General features: G+C 43.8%; 2 protein-coding genes across 2 annotated transcripts in view; both read right to left on the bottom strand.

Annotated features, from left to right (window-relative positions):
- LOC123985644 (rho guanine nucleotide exchange factor 17-like) overlaps positions 1–10,133 on the bottom strand; it is a 72,330-nt gene extending 62,197 nt beyond the window's left edge. The window contains exons 1-2 of the mRNA XM_046073368.1: positions 9,919–10,133; positions 4,389–9,783 (exon numbers count right to left, since the gene is read on the bottom strand). Of these exons, the coding sequence (XP_045929324.1) occupies positions 4,389–9,680 (5,292 nt within the window). The 5' untranslated portion in view covers positions 9,681–9,783; positions 9,919–10,133. The remainder of the gene's footprint in view (positions 1–4,388; positions 9,784–9,918) is intronic.
- Positions 10,134–11,485: 1,352 nt separating this feature from the next.
- LOC123985292 (P2Y purinoceptor 3) overlaps positions 11,486–16,452 on the bottom strand; it is a 16,177-nt gene continuing 11,210 nt past the window's right edge. The window contains exons 2-3 of the mRNA XM_046072740.1: positions 14,496–14,941; positions 11,486–14,047 (exon numbers count right to left, since the gene is read on the bottom strand). Of these exons, the coding sequence (XP_045928696.1) occupies positions 13,375–14,047; positions 14,496–14,932 (1,110 nt within the window). The 5' untranslated portion in view covers positions 14,933–14,941 and the 3' untranslated portion in view covers positions 11,486–13,374. The remainder of the gene's footprint in view (positions 14,048–14,495; positions 14,942–16,452) is intronic.

The raw sequence follows: 16,452 nt of genomic DNA, 5'->3' as shown, positions 1-16,452 counted from the left end.
TGTGTGTGTGTGTGTGTGTGTGTGTGTATATGTGAGTAGAGGACAATATGGCTGGAGTTAGGGGATGTTTCCTGCTCCCCTGGGACCTTAACCGCATAGGAACAGAAACCATAGCAAACATTAATGAACCACTTTAGTCATGTAGTTCCTTTTTTGTTGCTTTTCAAGTCAAACCCTTGTTATAGTAAGTTCAACATGGATGCCATCACAATTTCTAAACAGAATTAGGCCATGCTCCCAGTACAGTAGTGATCCATAATATAAGCTTTTAGGTTCAATCTTCTCCCTCCACTGGCCTCCGTAACATCAAAATGTCTATCATCAGAGGCTGCCTATGTGTCAGAGAAACCACAGATATCTGCAGTGTGGCCTTTTGATCTTCTGATTCATCCCACCTCATCCCTCTCATCTGCTGAGTCACAGAGACCTTCAACCAGAACAAACCACATCCTCATCCTTTCGTCTCTCCATCACCTTTACCTCACTCAGCATCCCTCACTAAACCTGTGTTGACCTTTGCATGTTAAAAAAGAACCCCTAGCACCCACGTTACATCCTGTATGTGTGTGTGTTTCCTTTAACTTTACTTTAAAGTCTGCTTTCAAAAGGAGCAAGTTGCCTATTGGATAAGCTCCTCCCTCTCCATTGATCACAAAAAAAAGGTTAGCTGGTACACAAAACAATTAGACAAAAATTAGACAAAACAAGTTTATTCTGACATGGTTCTGTTTGTTTAACTGCAAAGAACATCCATATTCAAAAAAGCAATTAGAATGTTTTAGCCTCCAAATAATTATTTCAAATGAAACCTATGAGGTTCACTGCTTCAGTGTCTACGCATCTCTACCTTTACTGTTCCTCTCCAGCACAACTCTATCTGGGGAAGAGCGAGGATTACAACAGGGGAGTGAAAGAAAAAAGACGAAGCAGAGGGAAAGTATTTGATTCCACGCGGGTGGCCTGATAAAACAAAGTTAGTCATAAATCTGGAGCTATAAACACTGTGCTTTTAGACCTAATCCATACAGAGCAGAGCATAGACCAATGTTTCTGTCTCCTTTCTTTCTCTCAGGCTTTGTATTTCCCTCTCTCTTCCTCCCATTAGCACTCTCGCTAGCATTAAACTTCCCCTGGCCTCACAGGATGGAAAGAGGACTTTTGGGAAATTAGTTGAGTGTGTGTGTACATAGACAGCTGCCCTTTGTTCATTTCAAGGATATGCAGGAAGCACCAAAAATTAGCACTGGATGATTGACAAGATTCGTCGTCTTGTTTACTTATTTTAATCTTATATGTATATCCTGACTTAAATAAGGAACATGGCTAATTTTAGTTTTATTTATGTAGGCAGTCCTTGTCCAGCTGCTTGTATTAAGAAAAAACATTGGGCTTATCTTGTTAAATCAAAGAGCAAAAGGGTTTTAGAGATCTTCGTTGTAAAATGCCAAAAAAGTATTGTTTGTGTACTAGTACCAAAACTTAAAATTATACCATATTTAAACTTGGGAGTCTTCAGCTCTTTTGGGAAGTTGAAGACTGTTATGCAACAACACGAGAAGGAAAGATGGGCCACACTTCTGCTGCCTGCAAAAGTGAAAACTACAGTAAGGGAAACACACACACACACTTACTCAAGAGGAATCACAATCCATCAATGTGTGTATCGAATTTGACTTTTTAACCAAACAACAGACACTGTTGTTTTCAATGATACATTACAGTACTATTTGTTTGGGTTTGAACCCGTCTGTTCAGCTGCTGTGAAGAAAGAGCTGTCCTGTACCTGAGAGGGGCTCATATGATTCTTACATAAAACTGTCTCACATCAGAGTTTTCATGTCTAAATGAATGATAACAGGTGCATTTCACCCCAAATCTGTCACAGTTTGAGGCCCCAAACATGGGGCAACACAACATAAACTTTGAAAAAGGTTTGAAAAAAATAAATAAACCATCTTCTCCCATTACGTCTCATTCCCTCACCGCCCCTCCCCTCAATCACTGTTTCATTCTTGAGCTCTCTCTTTGTTCTATTTTGATCCTGTAATTTTTTTCTCTTAGCCAGCCAAGTGTTTCCTTCCAACTCCCTTTCTCCCTCTACCTGACATTCAGCTCGGCAGCCTGCCTCACACCAGGACAAACTTTATGACCTCACTTCACTGCAATGTTCCAGAGACATAGAGCGAGAGACAGCACCGTGAAGACTAAGATAACATGAGGAGGAATGCTGGAGAATTAGTATAAAAAAGTCAAATGGAGATGGGCGAGAGTCTGAGCTGAAGATACAACATATTGATATAGACCATAGACTTTGACTGACCCAGCATCTGGATGACTGGTGAAGGAGAAGGGAAGGAGGAAGGGCACAAAGGAATTGTGGCAAAAAAAGTAAATCAAAAACAGATAAAGATGAAAGATTTTGATGTCGCTGTGCTCTGGGTGAAATAAGCCAGAAAAGGAAAAAGCTTTTCCTCCCCCTGTCTCACCTTCTTTCTTGCTCCCTTCCTTACTTTCTCAGAACTTGTCTGTGCTCCATTTTAGCTTGGCACAGTTGTTTCTACGTTCAATCCAAATCACACTTGCCCAGTGGCAGTGCTCTAAACTCAGTGTGTTGGCAAACTCTGGGCTCCAAATGTTTGAACAAACCACTGATATATCCCTGACAAACAATTTTCACATGTGCACACACACAGAAAGAAGGAGGAGGATAATAATAATAATACACATATGCAGGCCAATCACAAATGTGAACACACACTCAGCACAACAGAGTGCACGCATACACACGCCAGCCGGTAGTGCTGGACATCATCAAACACTTCAGTAACCACAACAACTTCCCATTTCCCTAGACCCATTTCCTGCTTGTTGAGTTCACTCGCCAGCTACTGCTAATGTCGCTAAAACAACAAGCAAGGACAATGGGCAAGGGAGTAAAACAATCAATCAACAACTAATGAAGATCGGGGCAGTAGATATTATCAATGGGCAGTAAAGCAGTTTTGTGAGTGAATGCCAGGTAAGACAGGCGAATCAACAAGTAATTTGTTTTTTTAGCAAATAAAAACAACATTGTCCAGATTTCTGAAACACACAGTGACAAATCACAAAGTAACATTTGACTTCCATACCAAAGCAGAATGAGTCCAGGGCTGCAAAATAGTCACTGCAATAAAGAAAAGCTGTCATGGTACAATGAAAGCAAAGTCCTGGATGATGTGTCTGCAGCCTTCTGTCCTGAGCTTAGACGGGATGATAATCCCTCTATTGCTTTTACTTTCACCACACCTATTCAGAGTCTCACCCGTGACAATAACTGGAGGTCTAGAGGGTGTGTGTGTGTGTGTGTGTGTGTGTGTGTGTGTGTGTGTGTACTCAGGGGGTTGTTATGAGTAAGGGTAGCTTTGTGGGAATGAATGACATAGTCCACAGAAAGGAACATTGAGTAAACACACACAGACAGACCCCATGAGTGGCTGCCTTTGAACGTTACAAAAAAAAGAGTGCACATTTATATGCATTCTCTTTTTTTTTTTCTTTACATATGTTTAGATATATTGTAATATGCTCAATTAAGTTTCTTATATCCTGTTAACTTTGTCATATAATGGTCATTATACCCAGTGGTTGCATAAAAAAACATTTATTATCAATTGATTATGTACATTTATCATGATATTGATTTTTGGTGACAAGCCTATCAGTTAACCTTTGTATTGCTATGACATAACGAGCCAGAAGTCTCCCAGTGTTTAGACACTGTTGAGTAAATGCAGCATCCCTGACATCACACACCCAATCTTTGTTTGGGTGAAGTGTTTATTATTTTCCCTCACTATGACTCTATAATTCTGGTACAGAGACAATCAATATTGGATGAAACAAATAAATGAAAACAGACATGCACACTCAGCAGGGCTTGGTGCACTCCTTAATGCCCTTTGTCTGAGATTTGTTTAATCAAACTTATAACATCCTCTGATGTTTGTTTAAAACTGCACAGCCTTTAATGGCTTCTGTATTGTAGCACTGCTCCAAATGCACTCTGAAATGAACCACATGAGTCCTGATTCACAGCACTTCATAAAAGCACAGGCACACACATGCAGCTTTGGGTGTAGCTATGAAACCATAAGAACAAGTCAACTGTATAAGACAACATTATGGGTTGTTTTAAGCTAACTGGTATTACATCAAAACCTTTAATACATTAAAAATCCAATTTCACCCTATTTCAGACAGTGACAAGTAAATGTTTAGTGAGGCAAATAACCATTTGACACAGAATACACTCCATGCAACAAGAGAGCTTTGTGTATGCCAGCCTTGCACTTGCTCACTCGCGCATGTGAAAATGATAAAAAGACAGGACAGAAATGTGTACTCACCACTCTGGGCTTGATCCTCTGTGGGACAGCCGTGGACGCAGTGTCCTCTGTGCTTTTCTTCTGTGGTCCAGCTTCTGTAATTCCACTGGTGCTGGTCTCGCTGGGCCCCTCTGATGCAGACACTGAACCTTCAGCTCCATCCCTGGCCGCAGGAAGAGGCCCTGGGCCTTCACTGTCCCTCTCAGCGGTGCTCAATTCTAGAATATATTTCTGGGTCACATCCTCCAGAGATGGGGCCTCATCTCCAGTAGGCTTACTTAAGGTTGAAGGCTCTGCAGTTGGTCGGACGGCTAGGCAGTCCGCTTCCTTCAGCGGCTGGAGGTGTGGAGGTGGGGAGATGGGGATAAAGGTGGCAGGTTCGCTGGCATGACGGACATGCTTGGGCCTGGTTTTGGATTTGGATTGCAGCAGGGGAGGAGGAAGAGGAGAGGTGAGGTCAGTTTGGTCCCTGTGATCCCCCTGCTCCTCTGAACCCAGCTCTGGGGGCTCAAATGGGTCCTCATGAGAGAAAAACTGAGCCAACCTGTTTGGACGCTTTCTAGGGGGGCGACGAACCATTCTAGGTGACAGAACCCCAGCTAGCTTGAGGTCAAAGTTAAACTTCTGCACCTCTTGCTCTTCTCCACCTTGGTCTATTACATCTTCATCTTCATCATTGTGGTTATCAGAGTGGGGGGTGCATTCTGACTGGGAACGAACCTTTTTACTGCCGTTTGCTTCATGCTGTTTCACCAATGCATGTTTAGGCTCAACTTCCGGCTTCCACAGTTCCTCTCGCTGCTCGCTCAGGATTGGCTCACTGCTGGAAGGTGGGATCTGGCTAGGTTGATCCAGCTCGCTGATTGGCTGAGGATTGCCGATCTGACCTCTGAATTGAGGGTCATTCTGAGAAAGTAAAGGGGCATCGCTACGACGACTGGGGTCACTGAATGACTTCTTCTTGGGAGCTTTGCCATTGCCATGGTCATCAGTCATTAGTCTGTCCATTGCACCTGGCTCAGCTACGATACTCCTGATCACCCCGCTGTAGTCACGAACGGCATCATCTCGAAGCCCACCATCACTGTAAACTGACAAGTCACTGGCCACACTGCCCTTGTATTCTGACAAGGTTGCCACAGCAGAGGCGTCTGGAGCACCTCCCCCTCCTTTGACAGACAGGGATCCTAACAGGTTGCTGTCTACAGAGGAAAAATTGTTATTCCCTTCTTCTGTGACAGAACAGCGCCGCTGCGGCATGGGGTCACTGAGAGAGCGGTAGACTGTGGACTCCCCATTTCCAACAGCTGCTATTGTTGACTCTGCATTACTGGCATTACTGGAATCAGAGCCTGTGTTGTTATTACCAGACGGAGAGAACTTGCGCCTTCGACGGATAGCACTTGGGGTCGCAGGAGCTTCAAGTCCTCCACCTGCAGTGCCTGCTGACCTCTGCGACACAGCGCTGTTGGTGTTGATCTCCTCACTGGTAGCATTGACACTGTCGATACCAGCGGTGTTGCTCAGCTCCATGATGATACTGTCACTCTCAGCCATACGGGCAGGAAGAGTCAAGGAGGGAGGCACGCTGACTTCATTCAGATGATTTGAACAATTCATGCTGTTCTCCGTCATCTCTTCTCTCTCCTGCTTAAACCCTTGTGCCTCATGGAGAGCAGATTGCTTCCATACGGTGACAGGCTGCCCTAGCACATCCCTAGCGATTCTTGACCCTAAATTAACCCCTGCTGACCCAAGGAAGGACCTCTCGGAGGGGTCACTGGGGCCTGTCTCTGGCTCTGTTACAATCCCTTCATCTGTTAAACTAGACTCATGGCCTGAAAGTTCATCCACAGAGCGGTCGTAGAACATGCTTTCCTCCGAGTCGCCCTTCAGTAAGGCTCTCTCTGTCTCTCTTCTCTGTCTCTTTGCCTTCTCCCTGTACGCTGTGCCCCTGCTGTTTAGCTTCTCCAACTGCATACTTTGTCCATCCCTCTCGCTCTCCCTGTTCTCTCTCTCCAGCTCATGTTTATCCCTGTCTTTTGTGTTCTTACACTCAGCCTCTTGATCTATCCTTGTCTCATCCTTAACACTCACTCCTGCTTTCTCCTCATTTGTTTTCGTGACCTTGAAACATTCATCCTCCAAATCATTGTCAGTCCTCCTTACTTCTACATCATCATCATCTTCCCTAGTACTCATCTGGCAGATATCTCGAATGACCTGCCTGGCTTCCTGCACATACCTCTCCTGCAATGGAGGCATCACTTCCTCATCAGCATCATCATCAAATCCATATTCCCTCATCCTTTGTCGTCTCCCAACCCTAAAATCACCCCCATCACTTTCTACCTCCCTATCTGACAATGACACCCTTCCTCTATCCCTTTCCCCATCCAAGTCAAGCTGCTGCTCAGAGGAGCTCCTCTTCGTGGTTCCACCTGTCAAGCAACACCTCACGGCTGTTGTGGGTTTGTCTGAATAAGTGAAGGATTTTGCACGTCGCAGAGTGGCTGTCAGGTCTTTCAGTGATGGCCGACGACCACAGGGTAGAAGGGTCCCGCCATGAGTCCGTGATCCCATCCTGTACACTGAGGACCCCTCCAAGTCCCCGGTTTTGTCGCCACTTGTTTTCCGCACTTTGAGCTCTGACAGGTCAGATTTCAGAAAGCTTAATAGTGACATAGTTTCTGAGGCAATATCAGGGTTAGACATGGATATTCTGTTTTTACCATTGTCATCTACCCCATCCCCACCTGTTGTCCTCCTTAATGCCATGGTCTCACCACCCCTAAGCCCTGCAGATACCCCACCTTCTCTGGCAAGTATGCTAGGTAAGGGGGGGACTTGAGGCACAACCTTGGTGCGCACCCGCACTGGAGTACGGGAGAAGTTATCCCCATGGCCAAAGCTTGGGGATCGATACATAGTAAAATTCCCATGGTACGTTTTACTCAGCATGGACGAGGACGCACTTTTGCTAGTGCTGCCTCCTGCTCCACCCGAGTTAAAAAACACATTTGCTGTACGGTTGGTGCAGCTAGCCTGGTCCTCCTCCTTCAGTGTCTCAGTGCTAGAGTATCGGCTGTTGCAACGTGAACCACCAGGACTGGAAACAAATGGGGGGATATTGACCTTTGACACTCGTGATACACCAGGAAGTGTCGTGGACGTCACAGGTGAGAAGATGCGCTCCCATTGCTGCACCCTGGCTCTGTTACTATGAATACTGGGTTCTTTTGCCAAGTGGCTCCGGGCTGCTGTTCTCACAAAGTCTCCTCCTGTGTTTTGTGGGTGGTGCCTCTCTACGTGCTCCATTGTCATGCCCGTGTCACTGTCGCTGTCTTCTGATTCGCCATCATGATCATTATAATCATCACGGCCTGCTGCTAGAGCAGCTCCAAAGACCTTCTTCTTTTTTCTCAGTGAGCGGCGGCGGACTGCCTCTCGACTGTGGGGGCCTAAAGAACCAGGGCTGTCCTCCTCACTGCCTGAAGACCTGCCAATGCCCTTAGCACCCCAGCAGCCATTTTTAGTGCGGGATAAATAGCTGCCTCCTCGCTCTGTGGCACCCCTTTCTCCTGCTCTGTAGGAGATGGAAGGAGCAGGGCCTGAAGGAACACTCCAACCACCTCCTCTTCTTCTCCTGGTGTGCTCCTCCTCTTCGTCTCCAGAGCTAAACCTCCAGCGGGAGCTGAGAGGAGAGGCAACTCTTGTTGGGGCTCTTAGCTCAGTGGAGGGAGCTCCAGTAGAGGAGTAGGAGGTAATGGCTTTATCTGGAGCTGGAGCAGAGGAGGGGGAGGAGGAGGTGTGGGCTGGTGCTCTAGAGGAGCTATGTGAGGAATGTAAACTATCCCTGGGCAGCCCGACCCCCTGTCTATCCCTTCTCTCCCTCACTGTCGGCTGCTGAAGAGAGGAGGAGCAGGAGGAGGTGTCTAAGCTCCCCGGTCGACTCCAAGACGAAGTCGCAGGGGGTTGAAGGTCAGGGTTGGGGTCAGATGTCAACCCTGTTGTCCTGGGGGTCTTATGGGCTGCCTTTGCCTCAGTGTTGGGACTATGAGATCTGTATGGAGATAGGTTAATCCTATGGTAGTGACTACCCCCAGTGCAAGTGTGACTGCTGCTGCTGCTTTGAAAAGTATTTCTGCCAGAAGCGTTGTTGTTATTAGAACGATGTGTCTCTATGTCTGCCTCCTGATCATTTGAGTACTGCTGGTGGTCAGCTTTGGAATAAAAGTCCATACCGTGACAAAAAGTCTCTTTAGCAGTACTGCTTTCTGTGCTTTGTGTTCCAACTATGCATTTGCCATGCAAAGACAAGCCACTGGCTTCATTATTGGAGCTGCAAGATGAGAGTTTGTCACTTTTATCTGAGAGAAGGGCACTGTCACTGGGGCCAAGCTCGTGTAGATGGCCTCTGATGGCTGCTTTTAAATTCTCACAAGTGTCAGTCTTGTGCTGCTGAGTACCTTTGCTTTGTGGCTCATCAAAAAATTGTCTAATTTTTGTGACACTGGGCCACTTGTCAGAGTGCAGGGGAATGAAGTCACTGTGGTGTGTAGAGAGGTAACTTTTGTGAGATTTACAGGGTGGAGGAAGCCCTCTACTAGTAACATCCTCTTCCTCATCTGTAGTCAAAGTCTTTCTATGATCAGAGGGACATGCATTGATCTGTGAATAATCTCTCTTACCAGAGTTACTGCTGCTGTCGGTTGATAAACATGTAAAAATCCGTTCCTCACTTTTCTTTTCTGAGTCCGAGCCTGACACAGAGTCAGTGCCAGAGTGAAACTTTTTCACTTTGTTGTCTGTGAGAGACTCCGCAGTAGTAGTGTCACTATCCTGGAAATATCCACCACCGCTGTCCTCGTGAAAAGATTTACGACACGGAGACCCGTCTGTCTTGGATCCTCTGGCCCGGGGGAAAGTGTTGCTCCTCCGCGTCACTGCTGCGCCGTCTCCCGGTGAGACTCGGTGCGTCCCGGCGCAGCCGCTGCTGCTAAACTTCTCAGTGAGCTGGCGGATTGATGGAGAAATAGAGGAGAGAAGAGTGGAGGAGCCTCTCTTTGGATCTGCGGTTGGGAGGCCGGCGGTGGTGGCAGAGATTTTGGAAACTTTTCTTGACACACTGACATTACGCGTCGCCAAGAGCTGTTCTGCTTTGCTGGGCTCCGGAGGAAGGGCGACGCCAGCTGCCTCCAAATCCTCTGATTTGTGTTGTTGGTCTTCACTCCTGTGGGCGCTCCAAGACCCCAACTTTTTGAAAGAGACGCTGCGATACACGGCGGCATTCTTCCTCTCTCTTTCTGCCATTGTTCATGTCGTCCTTTGTTAGATTTCACACACACATTTTAACTCCACGGATATTACAGATCCAAGCACCTTTTGGCATTGTGGTCCATTTCTCCCACGCACCCTAACGGGACAAAAAGCCAACAATAATCACAATCACAGACTTAATTGTTGGCAAACTGCACAGTAACTTGATTAATAAAGTGATAAAGTGTTGAGTGAGTAAGTAGGTGAGTGCCACTCTGTTATGAAAACTTACACGTTGTCGATTCCCGAAACCGCATCCGTGCAAAGAGGAAAAGGGCTACAGTTTTTTTTTTTTGGCTCAAACTTTCCCAACCTGTTCACAAACACAACTTTTCCATTGTTATTCTCTACTGTCTCTAAACATCTGCCCATCGCCAGGCTAGCACGCCTGTACGGGCCGACGCATCATTCACGGTTAATTCCCAATCTGTTTGTAGATTCCTTATTTTGGCATGATTTGGTTTTCCGTGACTTATGTTGTTTTTTGCATGTTAATGCTTGAGATAGGGCAGGGGGTGGGCGGGACTAGGGGTATAGGGGCTGTCATAGCCCCCTCGGGGATTGAGAGGAAAAGCGTTTTTCTTTTTTGATAGGAGAAGGCAGATACTGTGGACAAACTGGATGTAATTATAGCCCTTTCCCTTGCGAAAAAGACAGTAGCACTGTCAGGGGTTTTAGACAGAAAACTACACATCTTAGAACAACATTTTGGACCTGCAGCAGTTTTGTAAAACGTTGACACACATTCCCTATGAAGATATCACTAAAGACACTATTGTACTGTATCTCAAAGATACAGTATACAGCCAAAAGTATTTCTGTCTTTAGAGGAAGAGGCTCACATAGGAAGTCAGAGAAGGGTATACTTCCATTTAACACTGCACTGCTAACTGCATATTCAGCAATAGCGCTATTAGTGTGCCAGCATTCAGGGAGGGGAAGAAAACAAAGAAAAATGTTTTCACTCATGCACAATAACTCCTCTGTGGTGCTTCCCATGTGGCGGTCTGGTTAACAGGTTCTTTTGTTCTAGAGAAGAATTACGTTACCCTTAAAGGAGAGAAGATGCTGACTGCAGCGCCCTCCACAGTCTGACCTGTAACATGTCAGGTCATTGGTGGTAGCCTAAATAATGAGGCGCAATTAGGAGAAGTTTGCCATCAAGCCTGTCTGCTAGAAAGCCTTGGTTAGGTTAAAAGCACCAAAACTACTTGGTTGGGTTTAGGGAGAAAAAAAAAAGTCAGATAGCCCTGATGGTAAATCTCTCCTAATGGAATCTGCCCATCTGCAGTATTTAGTTTGGATGCTACATTTAATTAATCTTTTTCCAATTCTGTATTACTGAAGCAGGATTCTATTGTTTTTGTGATTTGATAGGCATTTTGCTAAATCCTCTAAATAATTTTAACCAATTCACTTTACAGAAATGTATTTCTATTACATATTCACCAACTCTTGGCTGTTTTTAAACTTTCTCTTTGTTCAGTTTGTATGCTCAGATTCAAGTTTAAAATATGCATTTTGCCCAACAAATTCCAAAGAAATCTTTAGACACTATCATGTTGTGTTGGAAAGGTTAACTTCTCCATCAATATTTACCTTTTAGATATATTACATACATATACATGTCAAAAAGTTCATGATAAAAAATATGACACAATAAATCTTTACAGTGAATTCTAATACCCTTGCTTTAGGTTGGATGACTGCTATCTCCTCAAAGTCCACTTGGCTACAAATGTTGTTAGCAACCCAAATCTACATCAGCCTTTCATTTGTCTGACCAAACTGAGACGACAGGCAGAGTAAACGTTTATTTTGTACAGTGAAAAAGAAGGCAAAAATATACATTCGCTAGACTCTGAATGAAGCAAAGACACTCGTGAGCAGCTGTGTGACTTTAATGGCTGCTTTCAGTTAGTTTTACATTATGACAACATCCAAAACATTTTGACAAGCAACTCAAGAGGGAGGAAAAAAACTAAACTATATAAAAACATAAAAAATTAATTTTTCGTCATACTACTCTTTGTTACAGTATTTTGCAAAAATAAGATTTTTTTCTAAATAATACTGGCTGACAAAAATATAAATCAGACATCACAAACACTGGACCAAACAGACACATAAACAATACCAGTGCAGTCACTTTTTGCTGAAGCACAACATACAGTAAATTACATTACATTACATTAAGAAGTTCCTTACATTTTTAAGCACAAGACCTCATATTGCAATCACAATGTTCCTTGCATTTAAAATGCTTGAAAATTACATGTTCACATTAAAATACACTAATTTACTACCTAATGGGTGCAAAACTCAAACTACAGTCACAAGTTCGAACCATGTTTAGGTAGTAAAGCTGCCTAAAGGTTGTCTGTTACAGTCGCTTTAGAGTTATTTTCTGAATAATTTTAATAATTCCAGTTTAATTTCACAATTGTCAAATTAGACAGGGCCGCATGAGCCATGAGGAGAGAGGAGAGAGAGATTTAAGGCTGGGAGAGCCTGGTGTATGTTATGGATTAAAATACATTACATTACATTACTGAGTTAACACATTCAGGACTAAACCCACATTATCCACCTCAGGCACATTTTATAATTAAGATTAATTTATGTTTGCAGCAGGTGTATCAGCTAAATGCTGCAGTTACCTGTATAATACAATACAAAGTACAGTGGGGTTACAGCAGTGGGGTGCACACACCATCCAGTGGTGAAAACATGCAAACACAAGCCTTACAACTTGAATAACGTTTAAACAACGTGTCACGTTTAGGGAAAAAACAGCGATAAACTTCATATGAAAATGTTCAAATACATTTTTCATTTTCAAACTACTTCAACTGCCATGTTTTTGCAATCCTATGTTTGTGTGGCATGTTTCACTCCAGCAGCATTTAACATGGCTTTATGCCATAGTGAACTAAGTATTTATGGATCTTCCTTCTTTCTGTAACCATTTATACACCACACGTATCTCAAAATGATTTCATCTTGGATATAAACTGTGGAGACTGTGCTCATTATTTTATAATTTTAGAGCATTTCTACTATACTGCAGTTCACAGTATGAAACAAAAATAAGAAAAGCTTGTCCTTTACTACGCAGTGCTCAGCGCACACTGAGAGTAAACATTTCACAGATAACAGAGACAATGCAGGATGTAAATGCCCTGGTCTGCTGACGGTGTAATCAGCATTTACATGTACAGTACATGTGCAGTACTCCTTAGCCATATATAGCCAATATTTAATAAAATAAAGGCAATATAGAATCAGGAATCTCAATGTGAAGTGTCCAAAGTGCCTAAATGCCCTACAGAAATACACCTGTAGTCTGCCAATTCAAGATTATATGAGTGACACCAGAATATGGATTTTCTTCACAACTCTTTCTGTTTACTTTCTACATTAAAAGATTACAACTTTCATATTTAATTTCATAAGGTTTGTTGATATGCCAGTACCTCTGAATTGTTTTCAAATCCCCTTAGGAAGGTCCACTTCTTTGTTACATTCGGTAGTAGGTCGGAGCATAAAGGACTACAGCTTACATTAGGACATGCACAAGGAAACCTGTTAAAAAAACTCAGCAACAAATACATGTACCACTTTGCAACATCGTAGGATCCACCACTGGCGTAGCAACAAGGCTATAAGTGCATGATCTACTGTTCACTCACACACTGGTGCCCTTGTCCCTGAGGCTGGTGACTTTGAGAACAAACCTTCTGGTGCTCTGGCGGTAGCGTGGCTGGGTGAAGTAAAACAGAATAGGGTCCAGGAAGCTGTTCATGCTGGCAAACGGCCTGGTGCTCTTATAGATGATTGCAAACAAGTTTCTTGTCTCGCAGGGCACAGCCGGCAGAGTACGCACTACCAGGTACATGGTCTTGGTGAGGTGAAATGGCAGGAAGCTTATGCAGAACACTGCCACCACCACAATGATCATCCTCACCGCCCTGTCCCGTTTCTCCCCAGTCGACATGGAGACACCCTGGTAGGACACCGGGCGGCACAGGATGTGGGCCATCCGGCAGTAGCACACCATCACACCCATGAAAGGCAACAAGAAGCCGAGGCAGGTCAGAGCCATGCCATAGGGGTAGTAGTCTACTGAGCGCTTTGGTGTGCTTAAATCATAACACACTGTGCGGTTTCGCTGGATTCCTGTCGCAGCAAAGTGAAAAGTTGGCGCGCACAGGACGACCACCACCAGCCATACCCCTCCGCAGACACACCACGCCAACCTGCGGCCACCTTGCTTGGGCCACATCGCAAGAGGATGGCAAATGCCCAGATAGCGCTGCACACTGATGCAGGTGAGGAAGAGGATGCTGCCATGCAGATTACTAAAACAGGGAGATGGGAAAGAGAAAATACTGTTAAGTCAAATCTTTTGAAGCTGTATTCTTTCCTACTACATTGTATTGTGTCTAGTACATTTTGTATCTGGTGGTGTCACCTTGTATCAAACACCAGCAGTGCAATGTCAGGTCAAGCATGAGTGTGTGAAATACAAACTTGACACACTCATGCTTTTTACTTAATGAAGTAACAGTAAATGCGTGTGTAGCTGGTAACACTTTACTCTGAGTGCCCCTTTTTAGCATTCATAAGCAACATAAACCTTTAATTAATTCTTCATTCTTCATGACACACTATAATGTAATTGTAAGCAGAACTAAGGCCATTTTCCCTTGTTTTTATTTATATCATACCATATCAAGTTATGGATGCCCACAGGAGAAATTATAGGTGTTGACAAATACAAGTTAATAAGTGAAAAACTAGAATCACCTGTAGAATTGAAACCTGACCATTTTACAGGCAAACTCCCCGAAGGGCCAGTAGTCATGACTGCCGTAGTTGTAGATGAGCAAGGGAAGTGACATCACATACAGAAAGTCGGCTATGGCCAAGTTGAGCATATAGATGTTGTTTTTGGACAGACTGGGCCGAGTCCTCCATATCTTCAGTATGACGGCAGCATTGAGAGGAAGGCCGAGAAGGAAGACAAGGGTGTACACAGCAGGGAGTAAAATACGTTTAAAGTCTTCCTTGTAGGTGCAGCGAAGGCCGCCTAACCCGCTGATGTTGCTGACATTACTGAAGCTGGTGATGAAGCTGTCTGCTTCGTACGGCTCTGTAGGGCGTTCGCTGATAGAGAAGAAGTCCAAAGAGAAGGTTTTCGAGATGAGAGTTTCCGTAGGGAAGGAGTTGACAGAATGTGGCATCTTCACATTCTGGAGGAGAGACAGGGAAAGACATGTGGGGGCTGTTACGTTGATGATAATGTCAATACTTTTAACAGGAATAAAAACAAGAGTGATGATGTGGATATGCAACGAATGTGCACGCAATGTAGAACAACCTACAAGCAGTAAACCAGCCTTACCTAGAAACTAGAAAATAAGGCTAAGAAGCATAAGATGTATTTTTATTTGCTTATTTAACAGAGACAAGAAGTAAAACAACATATGTAACATATGCAGGGCATCTAATGGAAGCACAACCCTGCTCGTGGCAAGGCTTTTAAATTCAGGTTAAAACCAATAAGCAAATTAATAGTTGAAACAGGTTTAGCATAACACTGACAGACGTAGTTGTATATGTACTGTACATGCCTGCGTATGCACTGAAAATGAATGCTTATTGAGTTCTTGAGTGCTCATTTGATGGCTGTGAATTTGACAGAGAGCGAAACTCTCCACCAGAGGGCACAAGAGATCAGCATTTGTTTGATTCACAGGGAAGCAGTCACCTTGAGCTCTGTCAACACTGGACTTTTAGTCAAGGACATTATTCATAAGTCAATTCTATAACTGGGTTCAGTTAAGTAATATTCAATTCAATTCAATTTTATTTTATTTATGTTGCTCTAATTCATTGCACTTTTCATTCGGAGCAGGCCTAGATTGTTCTCTCTCCTCTAATGTTATTTACAGAGACCCAACAATTCCCACCATGAACAAGCATTTGGCTACAATGGCAAAGAACAGGAGAAAGTAGCCCAATGCATGTCTGAAAGTAGAGATGTGAAACAATATAGGCAGAATGGGGATAGTCGTACAGATATAAATGAAAATGAGCATTAGTGTTAATAATGAAATCAATAGTAATAGGAGGAACACAGTGGCAGCAGGTAGCTCGCAATTACAGATCCAGACTCCACAGCTCCAGGGGTAGAAATGCAGAAAGCGACAGAAGGAATGAGGAGAGAGGAGCTCAGTGCATGATGGGAAGTGTCCCATCCATCTAGGCCTATAGGAGCATAACTAAGGGATGGTTCAGGGCTACCCTGAGCCAGCCCTAACTATTAGCTTTCTCAAAAAGAAAAGTCTTAATTCTACTCTTAAATGTGGAGATGGTGTCTGCCTCCCGAATCCAAACTAGAAACTGATTCCACAGGAGAGGAGCTTGATAGCTGAATTTTACATTTGGAGACTATAGGAACCCCAAGTAACCCTGAACTCTAGGAGCTCAGTGGAGCATATCAAGGTACTAAGAGCTCTTTAAGATGATTATATTTGATACAAGTTCAGCCTAAGTGTTGTGTGAGCATGGAGTATTGAACCAGGAAGCCTACATTTATATCACATAAATACTTGGATTGGAGAAAACAGGGCAGCAGCAGTATACTTATTAGAATTTAAATGATCAATAATTATTTTACTGAAATGAAAGTACATAAACAGTACTATCTAAAGTAGTACACATACTTATTGTAAAGACCTTCAGAGAGTTATTTTATTGC

The sequence above is a fragment of the Micropterus dolomieu genome, linkage group LG17, assembly GCF_021292245.1.
Source record: "Micropterus dolomieu isolate WLL.071019.BEF.003 ecotype Adirondacks linkage group LG17, ASM2129224v1, whole genome shotgun sequence".
Taxonomy (NCBI): domain Eukaryota; kingdom Metazoa; phylum Chordata; class Actinopteri; order Centrarchiformes; family Centrarchidae; genus Micropterus; species Micropterus dolomieu.
This window is presented reverse-complemented; position numbering and strand designations above follow the sequence as displayed.